We start from the raw sequence: 21719 nt of genomic DNA, 5'->3' as shown, positions 1-21719 counted from the left end.
TGGAAGCGATGCTGCGCTTGGTAACTAAGGTAAATATCGGGTAACCAACCCGATATTTACCTTGGTTACCAGCGCACACCGCTTAGCGCTGGCTCCCTGCACACCTAGCCAGAGTACACATCGGGTTAATTACCCGATGTATACTCTGCTACGTGTGCAGGCAGCAGGAGCCGGCTTCTGCGGACGCTGGTAACCACGGTAAACATCGAGTAACCAAGAAGCCCTTCCCTTGGTTACCCGATATTTACCTTCGTTACCAGTGCCCGACGCTCTCACACTGCCGGCTCCCTGTTACCTGCACTCCTAGCCACAGTACACATCGGGTTAATTACCCGATGTGTAGTCTGGCTATGTGTGCAGGGAGCCAGCACTGACAGCTGAGAGCGGCGGACGCTGGTAACGAAGGTAAATATCGGGTAACCAAGGTAAGGGCTTCTTGGTTACCCGCTGTTTACATTGGTTACCAGCGGCCGCAGAAGCCGGCTCCTGCTCACTGCACATTCAGTTGTTGCTCTGTCGCTGTCACACACATTGATGTGTGCTTCACAGCGGGAGAGCAACAACTAAAAAATGGTCCAGGACATTCTGCAACAACCAGCGACCTCACAGCAGGGGCCAGGTTGTTGCTGGATGTCACACACAGCAACATCGCTAGCAACATCGCTGCTACGTCACAAAAGTTGTTCCTTAGCAGCGATGTTGCTTAAGCTGGGTTTACACACTGAAACTTTCTAGCGACCCCACCAGCGATCCCAACCTGGCCGGGATCGCTACAAAGTCTCTGGTGAGCTGTCAAACAGGCAAACCTGGCCAACGACGCAACAGCGATCCGGACCTGCAGAGCGACCTAGCTGGTTGTTGGGGACGTTGTAAAGCTGCTATTTGAAAGGGAAGTCGCTGTAAAGTCCCCTTTACACACTGAAACTTTCTAGCGATCATGCTGCACAGCGGGAAACAAAGGACCTAGGAATGGTCCTGAACGATTTGTAGCGATCACAACTTCACAGCAGGGGCCGGGTCGCTGATAGGTTTCACACACTGCAATGTCGCTGGGGAGGTCGCTGTAACGTCACAAAACCGGTGACGTTACAGCGATGTCGTTTGCGATGTTGCAGTGTGTAAAGCCACCTTAAGTGAGGCGTGGCCTTTAGTGTGATGGTACCTTGAGCCTAAAAAAGAAGTGACTACAAGATGTGTGAACAGAGGCTTAGCAGCTGATAACAACGGGCCACAACAAAGAAAAACTGACCCTTGATGTGGTCATAAATTAGCTGTGTGGAGTTCAGTAAAGGGCAGATAAAAGAATTACAAACTACCGATCAGATTGAGCCTCAGCTAAGGCTGGGTTCACACATAGCGACAGCGACAACGACGTCGCTGTTACGTCACCATTTTCTGTGACGCAACAGCGACCTTGTATGTCGCTGTTATGATCGCTGCTTAGCTGTCAAACACAGCGACGCAGCAGCGATCATAACGTCGCTACATGTGCAGACAGCAGGAAGCCGCGCAAACCGCTTAGCGCTTGCTCCCTGCTTTCCTAGCTACAGTACACATCGGGTTAATTACCCGATGTGTACTGCAGCTACATGTGCAGAGAGCAGGGAGCCGGCACTGGCAGCGTGAGAGCGGCGGAGGCTGGTAACGAAGGTAAATATCGGGTAACCACCTTGGTTACCCGATGTTTACCTTGGTTACAGCTTACCGCAGCTGCCAGATGCCGGCTCCTGCTCTCTGCTCGCTTCATTTCATCGCTCTCTCGCTGTCGCACACAGCGATCTGTGCGTCACAGCGGGAGAGCAATAATAAAAAAACGAACCAGGGCTGTGTGTAACGAGCAGCGATCTCACAGCAGGAGCCAGATCGCTGCTCAGTGTCACACACAGCGAGATCGCTAATAAGGTCACTGCTGCGTCACCAAAACCGTGACTCAGCAGCGATCTCAGCAGCGATCTCGCTGTGTGTGAAGCACCCCTAACTCATCCTGCAACCAGCAATAGACAACAGAGAACATATAGAGGCTGAATGATGCAACATTTTTAATGAAGCCTACATCAAAAAAAAGAGAATTTTGTTTACTTACCGTAAATTCTTTTTCTTATAGTTCCGTATTGGGAGACCCAGACCATGGGTGTTTAGCTTCTGCCTCCGGAGGACACACAAAGTACTACACTTAAAAGTGTAGCTCCTCCCTCTGAGCCTATACACCCCCTGGTGAGCCAGTCCCAGCCAGTTTAGTGCAAAAGCTGAAGGAGAATAGCCACCCACAAGTAGAACAGAGCAAGAGCCGGAACAACTGGAGACTCTGTCTTGACAACAGCCGGTGATAACACACGGAACAAGAAAATTGCCAACGGGCAACAGGGAGGATGCTGGGTCTCCCAATAAGTAACTATAAGAAAAAGAATTTACGGTAAGTAAACAAAATTCTCTTTTTCTTTATCGTTCCTTTGGGAGACCCAGACCATGGGACATTCCAAAGCAGTCCCTGGGTGGGAAATAAACAAAAAAACTAAGAAGTAGGCGGAGCCTAACTTCACAAGTGGACGACAGCCGCCTGAAGGATGCGTCTGCCCAAGCTCGCATTTGCCGAAGCATGAGCATGCACTTGGTAGTGCTTCGAGAAGGTATGCAGGCTAGTCCAAGTGGCAGCCTGACAGACTTGTTGAGCCGTAGCCTGGTGCCTAAAAGCCCAAGAGGCACCGACAGCTCTGGTCGAGTGTGCTTTGATCCCCGGCGGGGGAGGCACCTGAGTACTCTGGTAGGCGTCCGAAATGGTCGATCTAATCCAACGGGCCAAGGTCGGCTTAGAAGCAGGGAGACCCTTGCGCCGCCCTGTGGTTAGCACAAAAAGAGAGGTGCACCGCCTAAGTGCAGCGGTGCGAGACACATAAATCCGGAGAGCACGCACCAGATCTAGAGTATGCAGCGCTTTTTCAAAGCGATGAACAGGGGCCGGACAGAAGGAAGGTAAAGTAATGTCCTGGTTAAGGTGGAAGGGAGAGACCACCTTAGGAAGAAAGTCCGGAGTCGGACGGAGAACCACCTTGTCCTGGTGAAAAACTAAAAAAGGTGACTCCGAGGAGAGCGCAGCCAAATCAGAGACTCTCCTGAGAGACGTTATGGCAACTAGAAAGGCCACTTTCTGAGAAAGACGATACAAAGAAACCTCTCTAAGAGGCTCAAAAGGGGGTTTCTGCAATACCGTGAGGACCAAGTTAAGGTCCCAGGGATCCAAGGGCCGCTGATAAGGCGGAATGATGTGAGACGCGCCTTGCATGAAGGTGCGGACCTGAGCCAGCCGGGCGAGACGCCGCTGGAACAGTACTGACAGAGCTGAGACTTGTCCCTTGAGAGAGTTGAGGGACAGTCCTAGCTGCAGACCGGACTGTAGAAAAGACAGAAGGGTCGGCAAAGAGAATGGCCAAGGAGGATGGCTGGAAGAGCGACACCAGGACAGGAACATTTTCCAAGTCCTGTGATAGATCTTGGCGGAGGAAGATTTACGGGCCCGAGTCAGAGTGGAGATGACCTCAGGAGGAATACCAGAAGTCGTCAAAATCCAGGACTCAAGAGCCACGCCGTCAATTTGAGGGCCGCAGAATTCGGGCGGAAAAAACGGACCTTGCGAGAGTAGGTCTGGACGGTCCGGAAGATGCCACGGCATCTCTACGGATAGTTGGAGCAGGTCCGGATACCAAGCTCGCCTGGGCCAGTCCGGTGCAATGAGGATGACTCGATGGCCCTCCATTCTGATCTTGCGCAGGACTCTGGGCAAGAGAGCTAGAGGGGGAAACACGTAGGACAGACGAAACTGGTACCAGTCTTGAACCAGAGCGTCCGCAGCGAAGGCCTGAGGATCGTGGGAGCGAGCCACGTAAACAGGAACCTTGTTGTTGTGACGGGATGCCATTAGGTCCATGTCCGGAGTGCCCCATTTGCGGCAGATTGACTGAAACACTGCCGGGTGCAGGGACCACTCGCCACCGTCCACGCATTGACGGCTGAGATAATCTGCCTCCCAGTTTTCCACGCCTGGGATGTGGACTGCGGATATGGTGGACTTGGAGTCCTCCGCCCATTGAAGGATGCGTTGTACCTCCATCATTGCCAGGCGGCTGCGTGTCCCGCCTTGGTGATTGATGTAGGCAACTGCTGTTGCGTTGTCTGACTGGACACGAATGTGCCTGCCCGCCAACAGGTGGTGAAAAGCTCGGAGAGCTAGAAACACGGCTCTGGTTTCCAGCACATTGATTGAAAGGGCTGACTCGGACAGAGTCCAAGTGCCCTGTGCTCTGTGGTGGAGATACACCGCTCCCCAGCCGGATAGACTGGCATCCGTGGTGAGAATCACCCAGGACAGGGCCAGGAAGGAGCGCCCTTGGGACAGGGAGAGGGGCCCAAGCCACCACTGAAGCGAGCTCCTGGTCCGTGGCGACAGAGCCACTAACCTCTGTAAGGAGGAAGGCCGCTGGTCCCAACAGCGGAGAATGTCCAGCTGCAGAGGGCGCAGATGGAACTGGGCAAAGGGAACAGCCTCCATGGACGCCACCATTTGACCCAGCACCTGCATCAGGCGCCTGAGGGTATAACGGCGGGGCCGCAGCAGAGAGCGCACCGCTAGCTAGAGAGACTGCTGTTTGATTAAGGGCAACTTCACAAGTGCCGGCAAAGTCTCGAACTGCATCCCTAGGTATGTGAGACTCTGGGTCGGAGTCAGAGTGGATTTGGGAAGATTGACAAGCCACCCGAATTAGGCTAGAGTGGTGAGAGTGAGCGAGACACTCCTCTGACAGTCTGCGCTGGATGGAGCCTTGACCAGAAGGTCGTCCAGGTAAGGAAGCACTGCCAACCCCTGGAGGTGCAGGACCGCAATCACTGCCGCCATGACCTTGGTGAATATCCGAGGGGCCGTGGCTAACCCGAAGGGGAGAGCCACGAATTGGAAATGATTCTCTCCTATGGCAAAATGTAACCAACGCTGGTGTGAAACTGCGATTGGCACATGTAGATAGGCATCTCTGATGTCGATGGACGCCAGGAAATCCCCTTGGGTCATTGAGGCAATGACTGATGGCAGAGACTCCATGCGAAAATGCCGCACTCGAACATGCTTGTTGAGAAGCTTGAGATCCAGGATGGGCCGGAAGGTACCGTCCTTTTTGGGAACTAGGAAGAGGTTTGAGTAAAAACCTCTGAACCGTTCCCGAGTGGGAACTGGTACAATCACTCCGTTTGCCTGCAGGGATGCCACGGCCTGTGAGAAGGCGGCGGCCTTGGAGCAGGGGGGAGTTGAGAGAAAAAATCTGTTTGGCGGGCTGGAAGAGAATTCTATCCTGTAGCCGTGAGATATGATGTCTCTCACCCACTGATCGGAGACTTGTTTTAACCAAGCTTCGCTAAAGTGGGAGAGCCTGCCACCGACTAAGGACGTTGCTGGAGCGGGCAGAGAGTCATGAGGAGGCTGCCTTAGTGGCAGAACCTCCTGCGGTCTTCTGCGGACGCGCTTTTGGGCGCCAGTTGGATTTCTGATCCTTAGCTGAGTTAGCGGACGAGGCGGAGGGCTTAGATGACGACCAGTTGGAGGAACGAAAGGAACGAAACCTCGATTGATTCCTACCCTGGGCGGGTTTCCTGGTCTTGGTTTGTGGCATGGAAGTACTCTTCCCGCCAGTAGCTTCCTTAATAATTTCATCCAGCTGTTCACCGAACAGCCGTGAACCAGCAAAAGGGAGCCCAGCAAGAAACTTCTTGGAAGAAGCATCTGCCTTCCACTCTCGAAGCCATAAGATCCTGCGGATAACAAGGGAATTAGCTGAAGCCACCGCAGTGCGGTGAGCAGCCTCTAGCATGGCAGACATGGCATAAGATGAAAAAGCTGAAGCCTGAGAAGTTAAGGTAACCATCTCAGGCATAGATTCCTTGGTGAGGGAATGCATCTCCTCTAGGGAAGCAGAGATGGCTTTGAGAGCCCACACTGCTGCAAAAGTTGGGGAAAACGCGGCCCCCGCAGCTTCATACACAGATTTGGCCAGAAGGTCAATCTGACGGTCAGTGGAATCCTTAAGTGAGGTGCCGTCAGCCACCGACACAACGGTCCGGGCTGAGAGCCTAGAAACCGGAGGGTCTACCTTTGGGGAGTGAGCCCACTCCTTGACCACCTCAGGTGGAAATGGAAACCGGTCATCAGAACCACGCTTTGGAAAGCGTTTGTCAGGACAGGCCCTGGGTTTGGTCACAGCGGTCTGAAAACTGGAGTGGTTAAAGAACACACTCTTTACTCTCTTAGGCGAGGTAAACTGATGCTTTTCTGCCAGAGAGGGTTGCTCCTCTGAGACTGGCGGATTGAGATCCAGTACAGAATTAATAGAAGCAATCAAGCCACTAAAATCTGAGTCACCCTCGGAGAGATCGATGGGGTACATAGCCTCCGAGCCCCCCGTGAGGGCATCCTCCTCATCTTGAGAGTCAGCTCTTGAGTCAGAGCCGCGGGATGAGGAGGGGAGGAAACCCTGCACCTTCTCTTAGAAGGACGGGGTCTGGGACCTGATGATGAATCCTCTGTGAGCTCCGATGGACGGTCAGAGGATAGGGATCCCCTGGAAAGAGTATTAGAGGCACCCTGTGAGAAGGGCTGATGCAGATTCAACAAAGTCCTGGACAAAAGTCCCATGGACTCAGCAAATGACTGGGATATGGACCTAGAAAAGGACTCTACCCAGGCCGGGGGTTCAGCCACAGGTGCAGCAGCAGCCTGAGAGACCACTGGGGGTGAGACTCCAGGCTGTGGCACCGCCAAGTTAGAGCAAACATCACAATGTGGATAGGTGCTCGGCTCAGGCAGCAGGAGCTTACATGCAGTGCATACAGAATAAAGCTTTGGAGCCTTGCTCCTTGTGTGAGACATGCTGCTGGAGTGGGGGCTTTACAAGAGAATGAACCCCAGGGAGAATATACAGAGGTGCACAACCGGAGACCGGCTGTGGCTTACCAGACCGCTGGAAGCGGTGTTGTGTGCCCTCCAGATCCCGAAGCCCGGACCCCCAATGCACAGCACCTCAGCAGGGATGCAGAGTGCAGACAGGCCCAGCGCAGAGTGAACTCTGCCTGAGAAATGGCCGCCGGAGCGAAGAGAGGGGGCGGGACTAGGGGGCGTTCCTATAGAGGAGCAAGAACTGGAGGGCCATAGACCTGCAGGAGAGGAGACACACCCCAGCAGTGGGGAGTGTCCCTCCCCTGTGCAGAACGGCCGCCGGGCGGAGCCGTGCCTGTCCCGCTTGCATGAATGACATGCGAGGGAAGTTAACAGAAACTAGGCCTCCGGCAAAGCCGGGGCCTAAATTTAAGCGGCGAGGCCGACGCGCAGGCACCATCGGCGCGGTTCTCGGGCGAAAGCTAGAGAACCCGCCGGAAATGTCAAAATAAACACATTCAGCATACTCTCCCCATACAATAAAGAACAGGGACCCCCAACACATAAACGTCTCAGGTACTTAGCTGCTGAGACGCAGGGCCAGGTCCCTGGGGATGAGTGCTCTGGTCCAACAGAATCCTCAAGGGGCTGTGGATGGAGACCGTGCTGGCTCCCACTTCAAGCCAGAGCCCAGGAGGGATGGTGAAGGAGCACGGCATGTAAGGCTCCAGCCTTGGAAATCAACCTTAACAACACCGCCGACACAGTGGGGTGAGAAGGGACATGCCGGGGGTCCAGACGTGGACCCACATTTCTTCAATCTCTTTCCAAAAGGCAAAAAATCATATGAGAATGCATGTGTGGATGTATGCCTCCTGAACACAAAGCGATAAACTGGCTGGGACTGGCTCACCAGGGGGTGTATACGCTCAGAGGGAGGAGCTACACTTTTAAGTGTAGTACTTTGTGTGTCCTCCGGAGGCAGAAGCTAAACACCCATGGTCTGGGTCTCCCAAAGGAACGATAAAGAAAACTACTTTTAACCAAAAAAACATCAATTTAAAGGGGCCTTCTGGTTTCAAATTATCCGTCCCTATGAGCAGTTTGTGTTTACTCCCGCTTCTCTGCTGTTCCCAGTGTCTTCTATTGTCTGTGGCGCTGACATCATGTCAGCAGCGCTGCAGCCAATCAACTTAGTGCTGTCTTCTATTGTCTGTAGTGCTGACGTCATGTGAGCAGCGCTGCAGCCAATCATCTAGTGTACAGGCTCTTCCCCGGTATACAACATGAGCTGTTCAGAGCCCCTGGGCTCAGATATTGGCTGCAGCGCTGTCGATGTGACGTCAACACTGCAGACGGTAACAGCCACAGGGAGCAGTGGAGATTCAGCTCTGGACCTGGGAAGGGTGACTAAAGCACAACTTCTTTGTTTGTAAAGCAAATTACAGACAGAGGAGAGAGTTTAAATACAAAACTCCATTCAGTAAAACACATAAATCCCTACCAATGTCTATATCTGTTAATGCTCTTGTGTTGTGTTCACTTACAAGAAGAAATAAAGCCCCCAGGAGGCGCCTGCCCCCCACATATTTGGGGTAACCCCCTGATAGAGGCCACGCAGTCCTTCATGTTTCCACACAGTGGACATACAATGCAGGATGCCATTATACTTCGGTCGGAGCTCCAGGCCGTCACTCACTGTAAAATCAAACACACAGAACAAATATTAATATTCATTAAAGATTTTTTTTTTCCTTCTGTGCAAGTATTTGGGGTAAAATAATCATTTTTGTAATTGGATTCCATTAAATAATTTGCACCGTTTTCCTTCTGTAGCCTGTGTGTTGTGCTGTGTATGGCTGGATACAGAATGAGCTAACTGAGAAGCCAGAAGTGAGCTCTGGTGGATTTGTCTTTTGCTGAGCTCCTCTGAGCCGATTTATGACCACAGATCACATCAAGGGTGAGTGTGCCATGAAACAAAGAGCTTGTAAAGGCTGAACGGTGCAGACATTGCAATGAAACCCAAATACAAAATGACTATCAGCCCAAAATACATGAAATTATTGAAAATTACTCCAAAGGCGACGGCCATCCCCTCTTATCTGTGCAATGGAAAAGTCAAAATATTAGTGCCCAACACAGAGACAGCCGGACCCAGACAGGATTATTAGATGGTGGTGGCGATAATATTTAAGGACTGTAATTACACTTAGTACAATATTGCGACATAATGTGATCAGTCCCCGAAAATGAAGCTCAGCCAATCGCTGACCTGCAAACGGCCATTTCCGGAGCGTCAATGAGGAAAACTCCAGAGTGTGAATTTTTTTATTTTTAACAGGTCTGAGCGCTTATAAGTAATAATATTATTCCGCTTTAATTTATGATTCTATAGTGAAACCTGGTGCATCAATTCTCCACTATTTCCACATCTCTGCTTGCTGTCAGTGAGTCGGGGGCACCCAGCACCATACATTTATGGGACAAAATATATATAATGCTTCCATTTACTGAGAGCAAGCACAGATCTTGACAAAGGTGGAGGATTAACCCCTTCCTAACACAGAGCGTACAGCACAGTCCATCCTATGTCCGATGCAGGAGTATGGAGCGGGCTCTGAAGCCGAGCAAGCGCCTCACCTGGGAGCTGTGCTGCACAGCCGGCACCTACCCGACAGCGGCAAACAGCTGTCTAACCACTTACACGCTGTGGTCAATCATTGACAGAGGTGTTTAAATAATCTGATAGCCGATGTGCATGATCACAGGAGCTAATGGGTCACTGTACGTGATGGGCGGACCGGGACCGGTGGGTCTAACTGGGTTTAAAAAAAAAAAAAAAAAAGAATATTCTAGCCCAGGATTGGTTCCGGATAGCTTGACAGACGCCAGTCCCCATACAAGTCTATGGGGTCCAGACTCTCGTGATTAAAAATGGTGGTAAAAGGGATAGGGGAATAGGAGCAAGCGCGGGCTGTACTTACCAAGTCTCCAGCACGAGTGTAACTGCTCCAAGGCAGCTCATTCTCCTTCCGGGGCCGCTCATTACCTGCATTGCATATGCACTGCTCTCCCCGCCCACCGGCGTCTGTGTTTGGTTGCAGTCAGACACGCCCCCACAATGACTGGCAGCATGTCAGCTGACTGATTCCAATCACAGGTGCTGTCTGCGCATCTATATTGGTATAAAAATAAATAAGTAAAACTATTTCCCTAAGGTCCCCCCATATTATGATACCCAGCTCATAAAGCATAAGGCTACAGCCTGCAGCCCCCATCTGTGCTCTGATATTGACTGTGTATCAAAATAAGAGGAACCGCATGTGGCTTTTTTAAATTATTTAAATAAATAATTTTAAATTCCGGCGTGCAGTCCCCAATTTTGATACCCAGCCATGATATAGCCCGTCAGCTGGGGGCTGATATTCTCAGGCTGGGGAGACCCATGGTTATTGGGCCCCCACGCTTAAAAATAGCAGCCTTCCAGGATTGTCACAACTATTAGATGGTACAGTCCCGGAACTTTACCTGGCTCTTCTTGATTGCTCTGGTGCAGTGGCAATTGGGGTGATAAGGGATTAATCACAGCTCACAGCGGTCGATAAGCCCTAGATTAGTAATGGGAGGCATCTATGAGACCCCCACATTACTAACCTGTAAGTGAAAAGAAATAAACCCAAACACCAAAAAAATTTTTATTTGAAATAAAAGACAAAAAAGCATCCTCTTTCACCACTTCATTAACCCCAAAACATCCCCTGCAGGTCCAACCTAATCCACACAAGGTCCCACGAGGATTCAGACGATTACAGCTCTGCTATATTACCGAAGATACAGCATGCGATCATGGTACACGACCGCCTGCTCCAGACTTCAGGAAGAGACTGAGCAGTGATCAGCGGTGACATCACTCAGACAATTTGCGGGCACAGCTGGAGGTTCCCAGGGTCCTCCACCTCTGACAGCAGGTAATCTGAACTCAAGGAACCTCAATGAAGTCAGTGATCCCACCTCAGGTGAAGTTCACTGAGTTTAATGAAGTTATCTGAGGTCAAATAACCAGTATGATAGTTGGAGACCTGTGGGAACCTCCAGCTGTGCCCGCATCTTACCTGAGTGACGTCACCGCTTATCGCTGTGGCTCAGTCTCTGCCTGAAGTCTGCAGCAGGCAGTGTATGTAGCAGAGCTGGAATCGTCGTGGGACCTTGTGTGGATTAGGTCAGACCTGCAAGGGTGTTTTGGGGTTAATAAAGTGGTGAAAGAGGGTGCTTTTTTTGTTTTTTATTTCAAATAAAAGATGTTTTCGGTGTTTGGGTTATTTTACTTTCACTTACAGATTAGTAATGGGGTGGGGGTCTCATATGCCTCCCATTACTAATCTAGGGCTTAGTGGCAGCTGTGGGCTGCAATTAACCCCTTATTAACTTGATTGCCACTGCACCAGGGCAATCGGGAAGAGCCAGGTAAAGTGCTGGGATTGTCGCATCTAATGTAGGTGACAAACCTGGGAGGCTGCAGGCTATTTTTAGGCTGGGGGGTCCCATAACCATGTATCTCCCTAGCCTGAGAATACCAACCCCCAGCTGTTGGGCTTTATAATGGCTGGTTATCAAAATTGTGGGGGGGGGGGACTGCTGGTTGCTTATTAAAAATATTTATTTAAGTAACACAAAAAAAAAAGCAGCAAGCGGTTCCTCTTATTTTGATACAAAGCCAAGATAAGTGCACGGCTGGGGGCTGCAACCTGCTTTATCTGTGCTGGGTATCATAGTATGGGGGCTCCCCATGCCGAATGTTTTATTTATTTTTCCTATACGATGTAGATCCGCAGACCGGGTCTGTGATTGGGAGTGTCAGACACGCTATGACTCAGACTGGGGGCGCGTCTGACTGCAACCAATCACAGATGCCGGTGGGCAGGGAAAGCAGTGCATATACAATGAAGGTAATGCGCGACCCTGGAAATGAATGGCCGGAGCAGTGAATAGCTGCGCCGGAGACTCAATAAGTACAGCCCTTTTGCTTTATTTATTTTCCTTGTTTGTCCTTTATTTTGTTGTATTACCTGAGTGCCAAATCCAGATCAATACCTGTAATTCCCTGAGAATTCTGGGCCTGGCACTCGGGTACCTTTGAACACAGCGCATTAATTTGAACCACCTGCCCGCTATACTATTTAATCCTCCACCGCCTATGTATACACATAGGACCTGCCTCCCCATGATTAAGCCTCCATGGCGAAACCGTGGGACTGACCGCTCGGTTACCCTGCTGCATTACCCCATCTCTATCACCTGCCTTCACAGGTATATTATTGACAAGGCATTCCTGCAGACATGCCTTGTTCACCACCCTTATTTTTGGGCTGAATAGTGTACATAGGAGATTGGGTCAGTGGACCTCTGCACTCTGGGGCAGCATTCATAGCTTCTATACGCATCATTACTGACATGTATTGTGGATGTAAAGGATTTTACATTTCTTATTGGGAATTAATGTTCTACCTTTATCCCAGTATCATGCCAAACTTATATGAATACTATGACCATACAAGCTTGTCTTTGCCCCATAGGTGCAGATGTATTACCAAGCGGGTATGCTCTACATTCACCTCCCCTTTTCCTTCATTACTTTCATCCCATGTTTTAATATAAGATTGTTTAAATAAGTTTTTGTCTATTTTGTACTTTATACTCCTTGTCCTCCTCTTTTGTTAATGTTTCATATGGAGTTTGTACTTAAAGGGAACCTGTCAGGTGCTACAGACACCAGGGACCACGAGCAGTCCTGGGTGTATATTGCTAATCCCTGCCTAACTGTCCCTGTATACAGTAGCACAGATAAAGGGATCGTTAAAAAAAGTATTTCTAAAGATCTTTTATCTTATGCTAATGAGCGCAGGGACTAGTCCCAAGAGTGTTAGTTCCTCAGACTAGTTGCCCTTTTAGCATGTTAGCACGTTTACAGGAGCATACTAACATGCTATTCAATGCAGCGTCACCAGCGGTGCAGCGCGTACCTGTGTCTGCGGTGAACACTCTTCTGAATGCCAGTCATGCACACTAGACCTCTCTGAAGCCGGGAATCGTACGGCTTCAGACTGCGCATGACCGGAAGTGACGAGCAATCTGATCAGCGTTCACCGCAGACACAGGTACACGCTGCACCTCTGATGACGCTGCAGTGAATAGCATGTTAGTATGCCCCTGTGGGCGTGCTAACATGCTAAGAGGGCAGACTTGTCAGGGGATATAATGCCCTTGGGACTAGTCCCTGCGCTCATTAACATTAGAAACACTTTTTCTAATGATCTTTATCTATACTAGTGTATACAGGGACGGTTAGGCAGGGATTAGCAATATACACCCAGAACTGCTCATGGTTCTGTGTCCATATTGCACCTGACAGGTTCCCTTTAACCCAGGGGTCTTCACCCCGTGTGACCCTGTGATTTATTTGCCATGACGGTATTATTGGGGCATCTATTTATACCTTTTAACAGATGCGGGTTCGGACTTTCACAGCCCTGGTCCGCCCATCACTAGTCACTGTAAATGTCGGAAAACTGCACAAAGCTCAACTGATAGGAGAAAAGGAAAGTCATGGGTCTCAAAATAACGGACTGTTTTGTTGGGTTTTTTTTAAACCATTAAAATGTAATAAAATAAATAAAAAACACCCAAAACCTGTGAGATCTCTGTGTGATCAGACTCTCCGGGACAATCATGAGCCAGGTCACTGTTAGCACATAAGAAACACCAAGAGGACAGAGCTTCTGGTCATGAAGAGGTTAATGGTGAATGATTAGTGTGAGGAGTCCGTGTTATACAGTTGGAGGACTACAGATCCCAGCATGCGCGCTGACTCCCCTATGCCCCGCACTGATCCCTCCGCGCTGGCTCCCCTATGCCCCGCACTGATCCCTCCGCCCTGACTCTCCTGTGCCCCGCACTGATCCCTCCGTGCTGACTCTCCTGTGCCCCGCACTGATCCCTCCGCGCTGACTCTCCTGTGCCCCGCACTGATCCCTCCGCGCTGACTCTCCTGTGCCCCGCACTGATCCCTCCGCGCTGACTCTCCTGTGCTCCGCACTGATCCCTCCGCACTGATCCCTCCGTGCTGATCCCTCCGGGCTGACTCTCCTGTGCCCCGCACTGATCCCTCCGCGCTGACTCTCCTGTGCCCCGCACTGATCCCTCCGCGCTGGCTCCCCTATGCCCCGCACTGATCCCTCCGCCCTGACTCTCCTGTGCCCCGCACTGATCCCTCCGTGCTGACTCTCCTGTGCCCCGCACTGATCCCTCCGCCCTGACTCTCCTGTGCCCAGCACTGATCCCTCCGTGCTGATCCCTCCGCGCTGACTCTTCTGTGCCCCGCACTTATCCCTCCGCACTGACTCTCCTGTGCCCCGCACTGATCCCTCCGTGCTGATCCCTCCGCGCTGACTCTTCTGTGCCCCGCACTGATCCCACAGCGCTGACTCTCCTGTGCCCCGCACTGATCCCTCCGCGCTGACTCTCCTGTGCCCCGCACTGATCCCTCCGCGCTGACTCTCCTGTGCCCCGCACTGATCCCTCCGCGCTGACTCTCCTGTGCTCCGCGCTGACTCTCCTGTGCCCCGCACTGATCCCTCCGCGCTGACTCTCCTGTGCTCCGCGCTGACTCTCCTGTGCCCCGCACTGATCCCTCCGTGCTGACTCTCCTGTGCTCCGCGCTGACTCTCCTGTGCCCCGCACTGATCCCTCCGCGCTGACTCTCCTGTGCTCCGCACTGACTCTCCTGTGCCCCGCACTGATCCCTCCGCGCTGACTCTCCTGTGCCCCGCACTGATCCCTCCGCGCTGACTCTCCTGTGCCCCGCACTGATCCCTCCGCGCTGACTCTCCTGTGCCCCGCACTGATCCCTCCGCGCTGACTCTCCTGTGCTCCGCACTGATCCCTCCGCGCTGACTCTCCTGTGCCCCGCACTGATCCCTCCGCCCTGACTCTCCTGTGCCCCGCACTGATCCCTCCGCCCTGACTCTCCTGTGCTCCGCGCTGACTCTCCTGTGCCCCGCACTGATCCCTCCGCGCTGACTCTCCTGTGCTCCGCGCTGACTCTCCTGTGCCCCGCACTGATCCCTCCGCGCTGACTCTCCTGTGCTCCGCACTGACTCTCCTGTGCCCCGCACTGATCCCTCCGTGCTGATCCCTCCGCGCTGACTCTCCTGTGCCCCGCACTGATCCCTCCGTGCTGATCCCTCCGCGCTGACTCCCCTATTCCCCGCACTGATCCCTCCGCGCTGACTCTCCTGTGCCCCGCACTGATCCCTCCGCGCTGACTCTCCTGTGCCCCGCACTGATCCCTCCGCGCTGACTCTCCTGTGCCCCGCACTGATCCCTCCGCGCTGACTCTCCTGTGCTCCGCACTGATCCCTCCGCGCTGACTCTCCTGTGCCCCGCACTGATCCCTCCGCCCTGACTCTCCTGTGCCCCGCACTGATCCCTCCACGCTGACTCTCCTGTGCCCCGCACTGATCCCTCCGCGCTGACTCTCCTGTGCTCCGCACTGATCCCTCCGCGCTGACTCTCCTGTGCTCCGCACTGATCCCTCCGCGCTGACTCTCCTGTGCCCCGCACTGATCCCTCCGCGCTGACTCTCCTGTGCCCCGCACTGATCCCTCCGCGCTGACTCTCCTGTGCCCCGCACTGATCCCTCCGCGCTGACTCTCCTGTGCTCCGCACTGATCCCTCCGCGCTGACTCTCCTGTGCCCCGCACTGATCCCTCCGCGCTGACTCTCCTGTGCTCCGCACTGATCCCACAGCGCTGACTCTCCTGTGCCCCGCACTGATCCCTCCGCGCTGACTCTCCTGTGCCCCGCACTGATCCCTCCGCGCTGACTCTCCTGTGCCCCGCACTGATCCCTCCGCGCTGACTCTCCTGTGCTCCGCACTGATCCCTCCTCGCTGACTCTCCTGTGCCCCGCACTGATCCCTCCGCGCTGACTCTCCTGTGCCCCGCACTGATCCCTCCGCGCTGACTCTCCTGTGCTCCACACTGATCCCTCCGCGCTGACTCTCCTGTGCCCCGCACTGATCCCTCCGCGCTGACTCTCCTGTGCCCCGCACTGATCCCTCCGCCCTGACTCTCCTGTGCCCCGCACTGATCCCTCCGCGCTGACTCTCCTGTGCCCCGCACTGATCCCTCCGCCCTGACTCTCCTGTGCCCCGCACTGATCCCTCCGCGCTGACTCTCCTGTGCCCCGCACTGATCCCTCCGCGCTGACTCTCCTGTGCCCCGCACTGATCCCTCCGCGCTGACTCTCCTGTGCCCCGCACTGATCCCTCCGCGCTGACTCTCCTGTGCCCCGCACTGATCCCTCCGCCCTGACTCTCTTGTGCCCCGCGCTGATCCCTCCGCGCTGACTCTCCTGTGCCCCGCACTGATCCCTCCGCGCTGACTCTCCTGTGCCCCGCACTGATCCCTCCGCCCTGACTCTCTTGTGCCCCGCGCTGATCCCTCCGCGCTGACTCTCCTGTGCCCCGCACTGATCCCTCCGCGCTGACTCTCCTGTGCCCCGCACTGATCCCTCCGCCCTGACTCTCCTGTGCCCCGCACTGATCCCTCCGCGCTGACTCTCCTGTGCCCCGCACTGATCCCTCCGCCCTGACTCTCCTGTGCCCCGCACTGATCCCTCCGCGCTGACTCTCCTGTGCCCCGCACTGATCCCTCCGCGCTGACTCTCCTGTGCCCCGCACTGATCCCTCCGCGCTGACTCTCCTGTGCCCCGCACTGATCCCTCCGCGCTGACTCTCCTGTGCCCCGCACTGATCCCTCCGCCCTGACTCTCCTGTGCCCCGCACTGATCCCTCCGCGCTGACTCTCCTGTGCCCCGCACTGATCCCTCCGCGCTGACTCTCCTGTGCCCCGCACTGATCCCTCCGCGCTGACTCTCCTGTGCCCCGCACTGATCCCTCCGCGAAGACTCTCCTGTGCCCCGCACTGATCCCTCCGCGCTGACTCTCCTGTTCCCCGCACTGATCCCTCCGCCCTGACTCTCCTGTGCCCCGCGCTGATCCCTCCGCGCTGACCCTCCTCCGCGCTTATTTTACCTGCGAAGCGGATCTTGACCAGGTCCAGCGGGTGCAGCACCAGAGTAGAGATAACGCCCCCGCTCAGGCCGGCCACCAGGTTCTCGTACTGGACATGTCTAAACACGTCTCTCACCACCGTTACCGGGTGTACGGGCTCCGCAGCCGGTCCGGACGGGGCGGCCATGTGTACACACGTCACATCAAGCTCTCCGCTGACCTCCGGCACTAGCCCCGCCCCACTATTCCTCCTTCAGCGTGCCTGCTCAGCTACTGCCCAAAACAAAGATGGCGGCGCTAATAACTAAACCGCTACTGTATAGGCTGCCCGGAGTAAAGATGGCGGCCGGGGATCAGTGACGTAGAATCCAGGAAGTGCTGACCGTTCACTTCCGGTCCATGTGGTGTACGGGAGAGAGAGGATCTCGGTCTGGTGGTCGCCATGAAGGTGAAGGTTCTGTGTAGAAATCCTGATGATTACGTGCGGGAGACCAAGAAGGATCTGCCCAAAGGTGAGGGCCGTCCGCCGTGCTGGCCACGTGGGGGATTCAACATTCCCAACTTTATTTGCTTCTGATCCGTGCACACTGTGTGTTTACCTGCAGCGTCCCTCTCCGGTGTCATGTCCCGGAGTGTCCTCCAGGTGGCACCGGCATTCTACCCATTGTGCACTTTCTGCCCAGAGCCAGTATTTCTGCATTTTACCATCAGTATTTTCTATGGGACAAATTGTAGTTTGGAAATGACATTCACATCACTGTAAGGCTAGGTTCACACTTGCGTTGTTTTCCTTCAGTCGCTATCCGCCGTTTTGGATTCGTTGACGGATTCCGCTGCTTCCCATAGACTTGTATGGACGACTGATTGAGACTGATGGACCTGCGTTGCTTCCGCTGGCCGACGCTGCGTTGCTTCCGCCAGGCGGAAGGAACGCAACATGTAACGTTTTTTGAGCAGCGGAATCCTCTCTGGCTCCCTGCAAACGTAACCAGGGTACACATCGGGTTACTAAGCAAAGCGCTTTGTTTAGTTACCCGATATTTACCCTGGCTACGAGTGCAAGGAGCCAGCGCTAAGCGGTATACGCTGGTAACCAAGGTAAATATCGGGTAACCAAGCAAAGTGCTTTTCTTAGTTACCCGATATTTACCCTGGCTACGTGTGCAGGGAGTCTGACACTTCCCTGCTCTGCTCCGCCCCCTCCCGCACTCCACTCCGCATGTACGCACACAGGCACACACACACACACACACCTGTCCCCAGCCATGCAGTCCCCGGCACTGACGTCCTCAGCGCCATGGCCCCGCTTGACTCCACCCACCCCGCACTCCGCCCCTCGCATTCGCACACACTCTCGGCAGCCAAACGATCAGCTGATCACCCGGCGGCCGGCTGCTGTGAGCGATCAGCTGATCACCCTGCGGCCGGCTGCTGTGAGCGATCAGCTGATCACCCTGCGGCCGGCTGCTGTGAGCGATCAGCTGATCACCCTGCGGCCGGCTGCTGTGAGCGATCAGCTGATCACCCTGCGGCCGGCTGCTGTGAGCGATCAGCTGATCACCCTGCGGCCGGCTGCTGTGAGCGATCAGCTGATCACCCGGCGGCCGGCTGCTGTGAGCGATCAGCTGATCACCCCGCGGCCGGCTGCTGTGAGCGATCAGCTGATCACCCGGCGGCCGGCTGCTGTGAGCGATCAGCTGATCACCCGGCGGCCGGCTGCTGTGAGCGATCAGCTGATCACCCGGCGGCCGGCTGCTGTGAGCGATCAGCTGATCACCCGGCGGCCGGCTGCTGTGAGCGATCAGGTGATTGTTCACAATAGTCTGCCACCGGTAAAACTCTAAAGAAACAAAAAAAGCAGATTCCGTTGTTTTGTACGATCTGTTGCATCCGTTGTGCCACTATATGCAACACATCCGTTGCATCCGTCACACAACGCAATGCTACGGATGCCGTTCAACGCAAGTGTGAAATTAGCCTTATATGTACTGGAAAAAAACACTAGAGAAAAAATCCAAGTGGTGAGCGAAAGATACAACCATTCCACTGCTGTTTGGGTTTTGTTTTTCCGGCGTTCATTGTGCGGTAAACTGAGCTGCCGGTGTTCTCCCGGTGTTCTCTTGGTCAGTACAAGCAGGGCGATACCATACAGATATGTATATCCATAGAGAAAAATCAGACATTTTCAAACCACGTTCCAACGATGAACTTATAGGGAGTTTATGACGTTGGATATTGGGTTATGTTCACATGTTGCTTTTTTTTTGATGCTGTGTTTTCTGCAGCAAAACCTGCTCTTCTGGCAGTAAAAAAAGCTGCAACTAAAAAGCAAGTTTTGGCCACGACATGTCGTTCTCTCCTGCGGATACTCTGAGTTTTCTGTGAAGATTTCCCCTATAGACTTGCATTAGATGCATGTAATCTACGCCAAAGTCAAATATCAGGAAGTTTAAAAAACAAAGCAGCTTTATTTAAAGCATCACAGACCAAAAAAGAGGCAAAAATGCTGTTACAAAAACCCCGCCAGTAATTTAACCTACATAATAACTAATGGGGGGTGAATGACTGGGGAACTAACACGCAGGGGACTAGTCCCCTCGCTCATTAGCATACGGTAAAAGATCTTTAGATACACTCTTTCTACAGATCTCTTTATCTATGCTAGTGTATACAGGGACGGATAGGCATAGATTAGCAATATACACCCAGAACTGCTCGTGGTCCTGGCTGCATATTACACCGGACAGGTTCCTTTTAAAAGATAAAAAAAACTGGTTTTTTTTTATGTTGCCAGTTTCTGGGACCCATCACTTTTTTTCTCTTGTTGGGTATTAGGGCTTGTGTTTTTGTTTTTGCATGGTGAGCTTTAGTTATTGGTAACATTGTGATACTTTAAACTTTGATCACTTTTTACTGCAATTTTCTTCATCGTTCCTTATGGGAGACCCAGACCATGGGTGTATAGCTTCTGCCTCCGGAGGACACACAAAGTACTACACTAAAAGTGTAGCTCCTCCCTCCGAGCATATACACTCCCCGGCTGACAAATCCAACCAGTTCAATGCTTTGTGTTCAGGAGGTCACACACACATGCATCCTCTGATTTTTGATTTTTGATTTCAAAGATTTGGAAGAAAAGCGGGTCCCATCTGGACTCCCGGCATGTCCCTTCTCACCCCACTGTGTCGGCGGTGCTGTTAAGGCTACTTTCACACTTGCGTTGAACGGTATCCGTTGCATTGCGTTGTGTAACGGATGCAACGGATGTGTTGCATATAGTGACACAACGGATGCAACGGATGCTGCAAAACAACGCAATTCGTTTTGATTTTTTTTTTTTTTTTTCCCGGTTTTACCAGCGGCAGACTATAGTGAACGATCAGCTGATCGTTCCCTGCAGCCGGCCGCTGGGTGATCAGCTGATTGCTCCCAGTAGCCGGCCGCCGGGTGATCAGCTGATCGCTCCCGCCCGCCGGGTGATCAGCTGATCGCTCCCGCCCGCCGGGTGATCAGCTGATCGCTCCCGGCTGCCGGGTGATCAGCTGATCGCTCCCTGCAGCCGGCCGCCGGGTGATCAGCTGATCGCTCCCTGCAGCCGGCTGCCGGGTGATCAGCTGATCGCTCCCGGCCGCCGGGTGATCAGCTGATCGCTCCCTGCAGCCGGCCGCCGGGTGATCAGCTGATCGCTGTCACTTGCCGGCGCCCGGGCATGCCGGCGGGCGGGCGCTCAGCTGAGCGCTGTGACTTGCCGGCGGCCGGGCATGCTGGTGGCCGGTCATTCAGCTGAGCGCTGTCGCTTGCCGACGGCCGGGCGCTCAGCTGAACGTTCGGCCACCGCGAGCCAAAATAAAGTTTGATTTAAAAAAAAAAAAAAAAAAAAAAAAAGAGCATGCGCAGTGAAATCCAGAGGATTCCGCTGCTCAAAATAACGTTACATGCTGCGTTCCTCCCGCTGGGCGGAAGCAACGGAGCGTCGCCCAGCGGAAGCAACGCAGCTCCTTTTGGTACAATCCGTCAACCATACAAGTCTATGGGAAACAGCGGAATCCGTTAACGGATTCCGCTGTTTCCCAAAAGGGCGGATTGTAACGGAAGGAAAATAACGCAAGTGTGAAAGTACCCTAAGGTTGATTTTACAAGGCTGGAGCCTTCACATGCCGCGCTCCTTCACCATCCCCTGAGGCTCTGGCTTGAAGTGGGAGCCATCACGGTTCTCACTGCTTTGCAGGAGACCGGTCTCCATCCGCAGCCCTGTTCAGGATCCTGTCGGACGGAGTGCTCACCTCCCAGGGACCTGGCACCTGCGTCTCACAAGCTAAGTACTGAGACGTTATTACCACAGACAGTGGTCTTTCCAGGGGTCCCTTGTACTTTATATTTTGGGGAGAGTGTGTTATGTGACTGTGGTAACATTTCCGGCCGGTTCTCCAGTTTTCACTGGAGAACCGCGCCGATGGTGCCTGCACGCTGGCCGCATGTTTAAATCTAGGCCCCGGCTTCAGTTGCGGCCTACTTTCGGTTTCACTCCCCCTGCATGTCAGTCATGCAGAGGGACAGTGTGGCTCCGCCCAGCGGCTGTTCAGCACAGGGGAGGACACTCCTCACTGAGGAAAGATTCCCTCCCCTGTATGCCTCATTTGTCCTCCGGATCCAGCTCTCAGAGTAGGCCCCGCCCCCTCTCCTCGCTCCGGCGCCATTTTCTCGGCGTTCTCAATGTCTGCATAACACATT

At 53.5% G+C, this 21719-nt stretch overlaps 2 protein-coding genes across 2 annotated transcripts in view; one reads left to right on the top strand and one right to left on the bottom strand.

Annotated features, from left to right (window-relative positions):
• SLC25A32 (solute carrier family 25 member 32) overlaps positions 1–17242 on the bottom strand; it is a 32557-nt gene extending 15315 nt beyond the window's left edge. Inside the window, exons 1-2 of the mRNA XM_075353025.1 lie at positions 17010–17242; positions 8461–8611 (exon numbers count right to left, since the gene is read on the bottom strand). Of these exons, the coding sequence (XP_075209140.1) occupies positions 8461–8611; positions 17010–17175 (317 nt within the window). The 5' untranslated portion in view covers positions 17176–17242. The remainder of the gene's footprint in view (positions 1–8460; positions 8612–17009) is intronic.
• Positions 17243–17369: 127 nt separating this feature from the next.
• Positions 17370–21719, top strand: part of DCAF13 (DDB1 and CUL4 associated factor 13) — a 77266-nt gene continuing 72916 nt past the window's right edge. The window contains exon 1 of the mRNA XM_075353024.1: positions 17370–17500. Coding sequence (XP_075209139.1) covers positions 17431–17500 — 70 coding nt within the window. The 5' untranslated portion in view covers positions 17370–17430. The remainder of the gene's footprint in view (positions 17501–21719) is intronic.

The sequence above is a fragment of the Anomaloglossus baeobatrachus genome, chromosome 6 (genome assembly GCF_048569485.1).
Source record: "Anomaloglossus baeobatrachus isolate aAnoBae1 chromosome 6, aAnoBae1.hap1, whole genome shotgun sequence".
NCBI lineage: Eukaryota > Metazoa > Chordata > Amphibia > Anura > Aromobatidae > Anomaloglossus > Anomaloglossus baeobatrachus.
The sequence above is the reverse complement of the archived record's forward strand: the minus strand, read 5'-3'. Positions and strand labels throughout refer to the sequence as shown.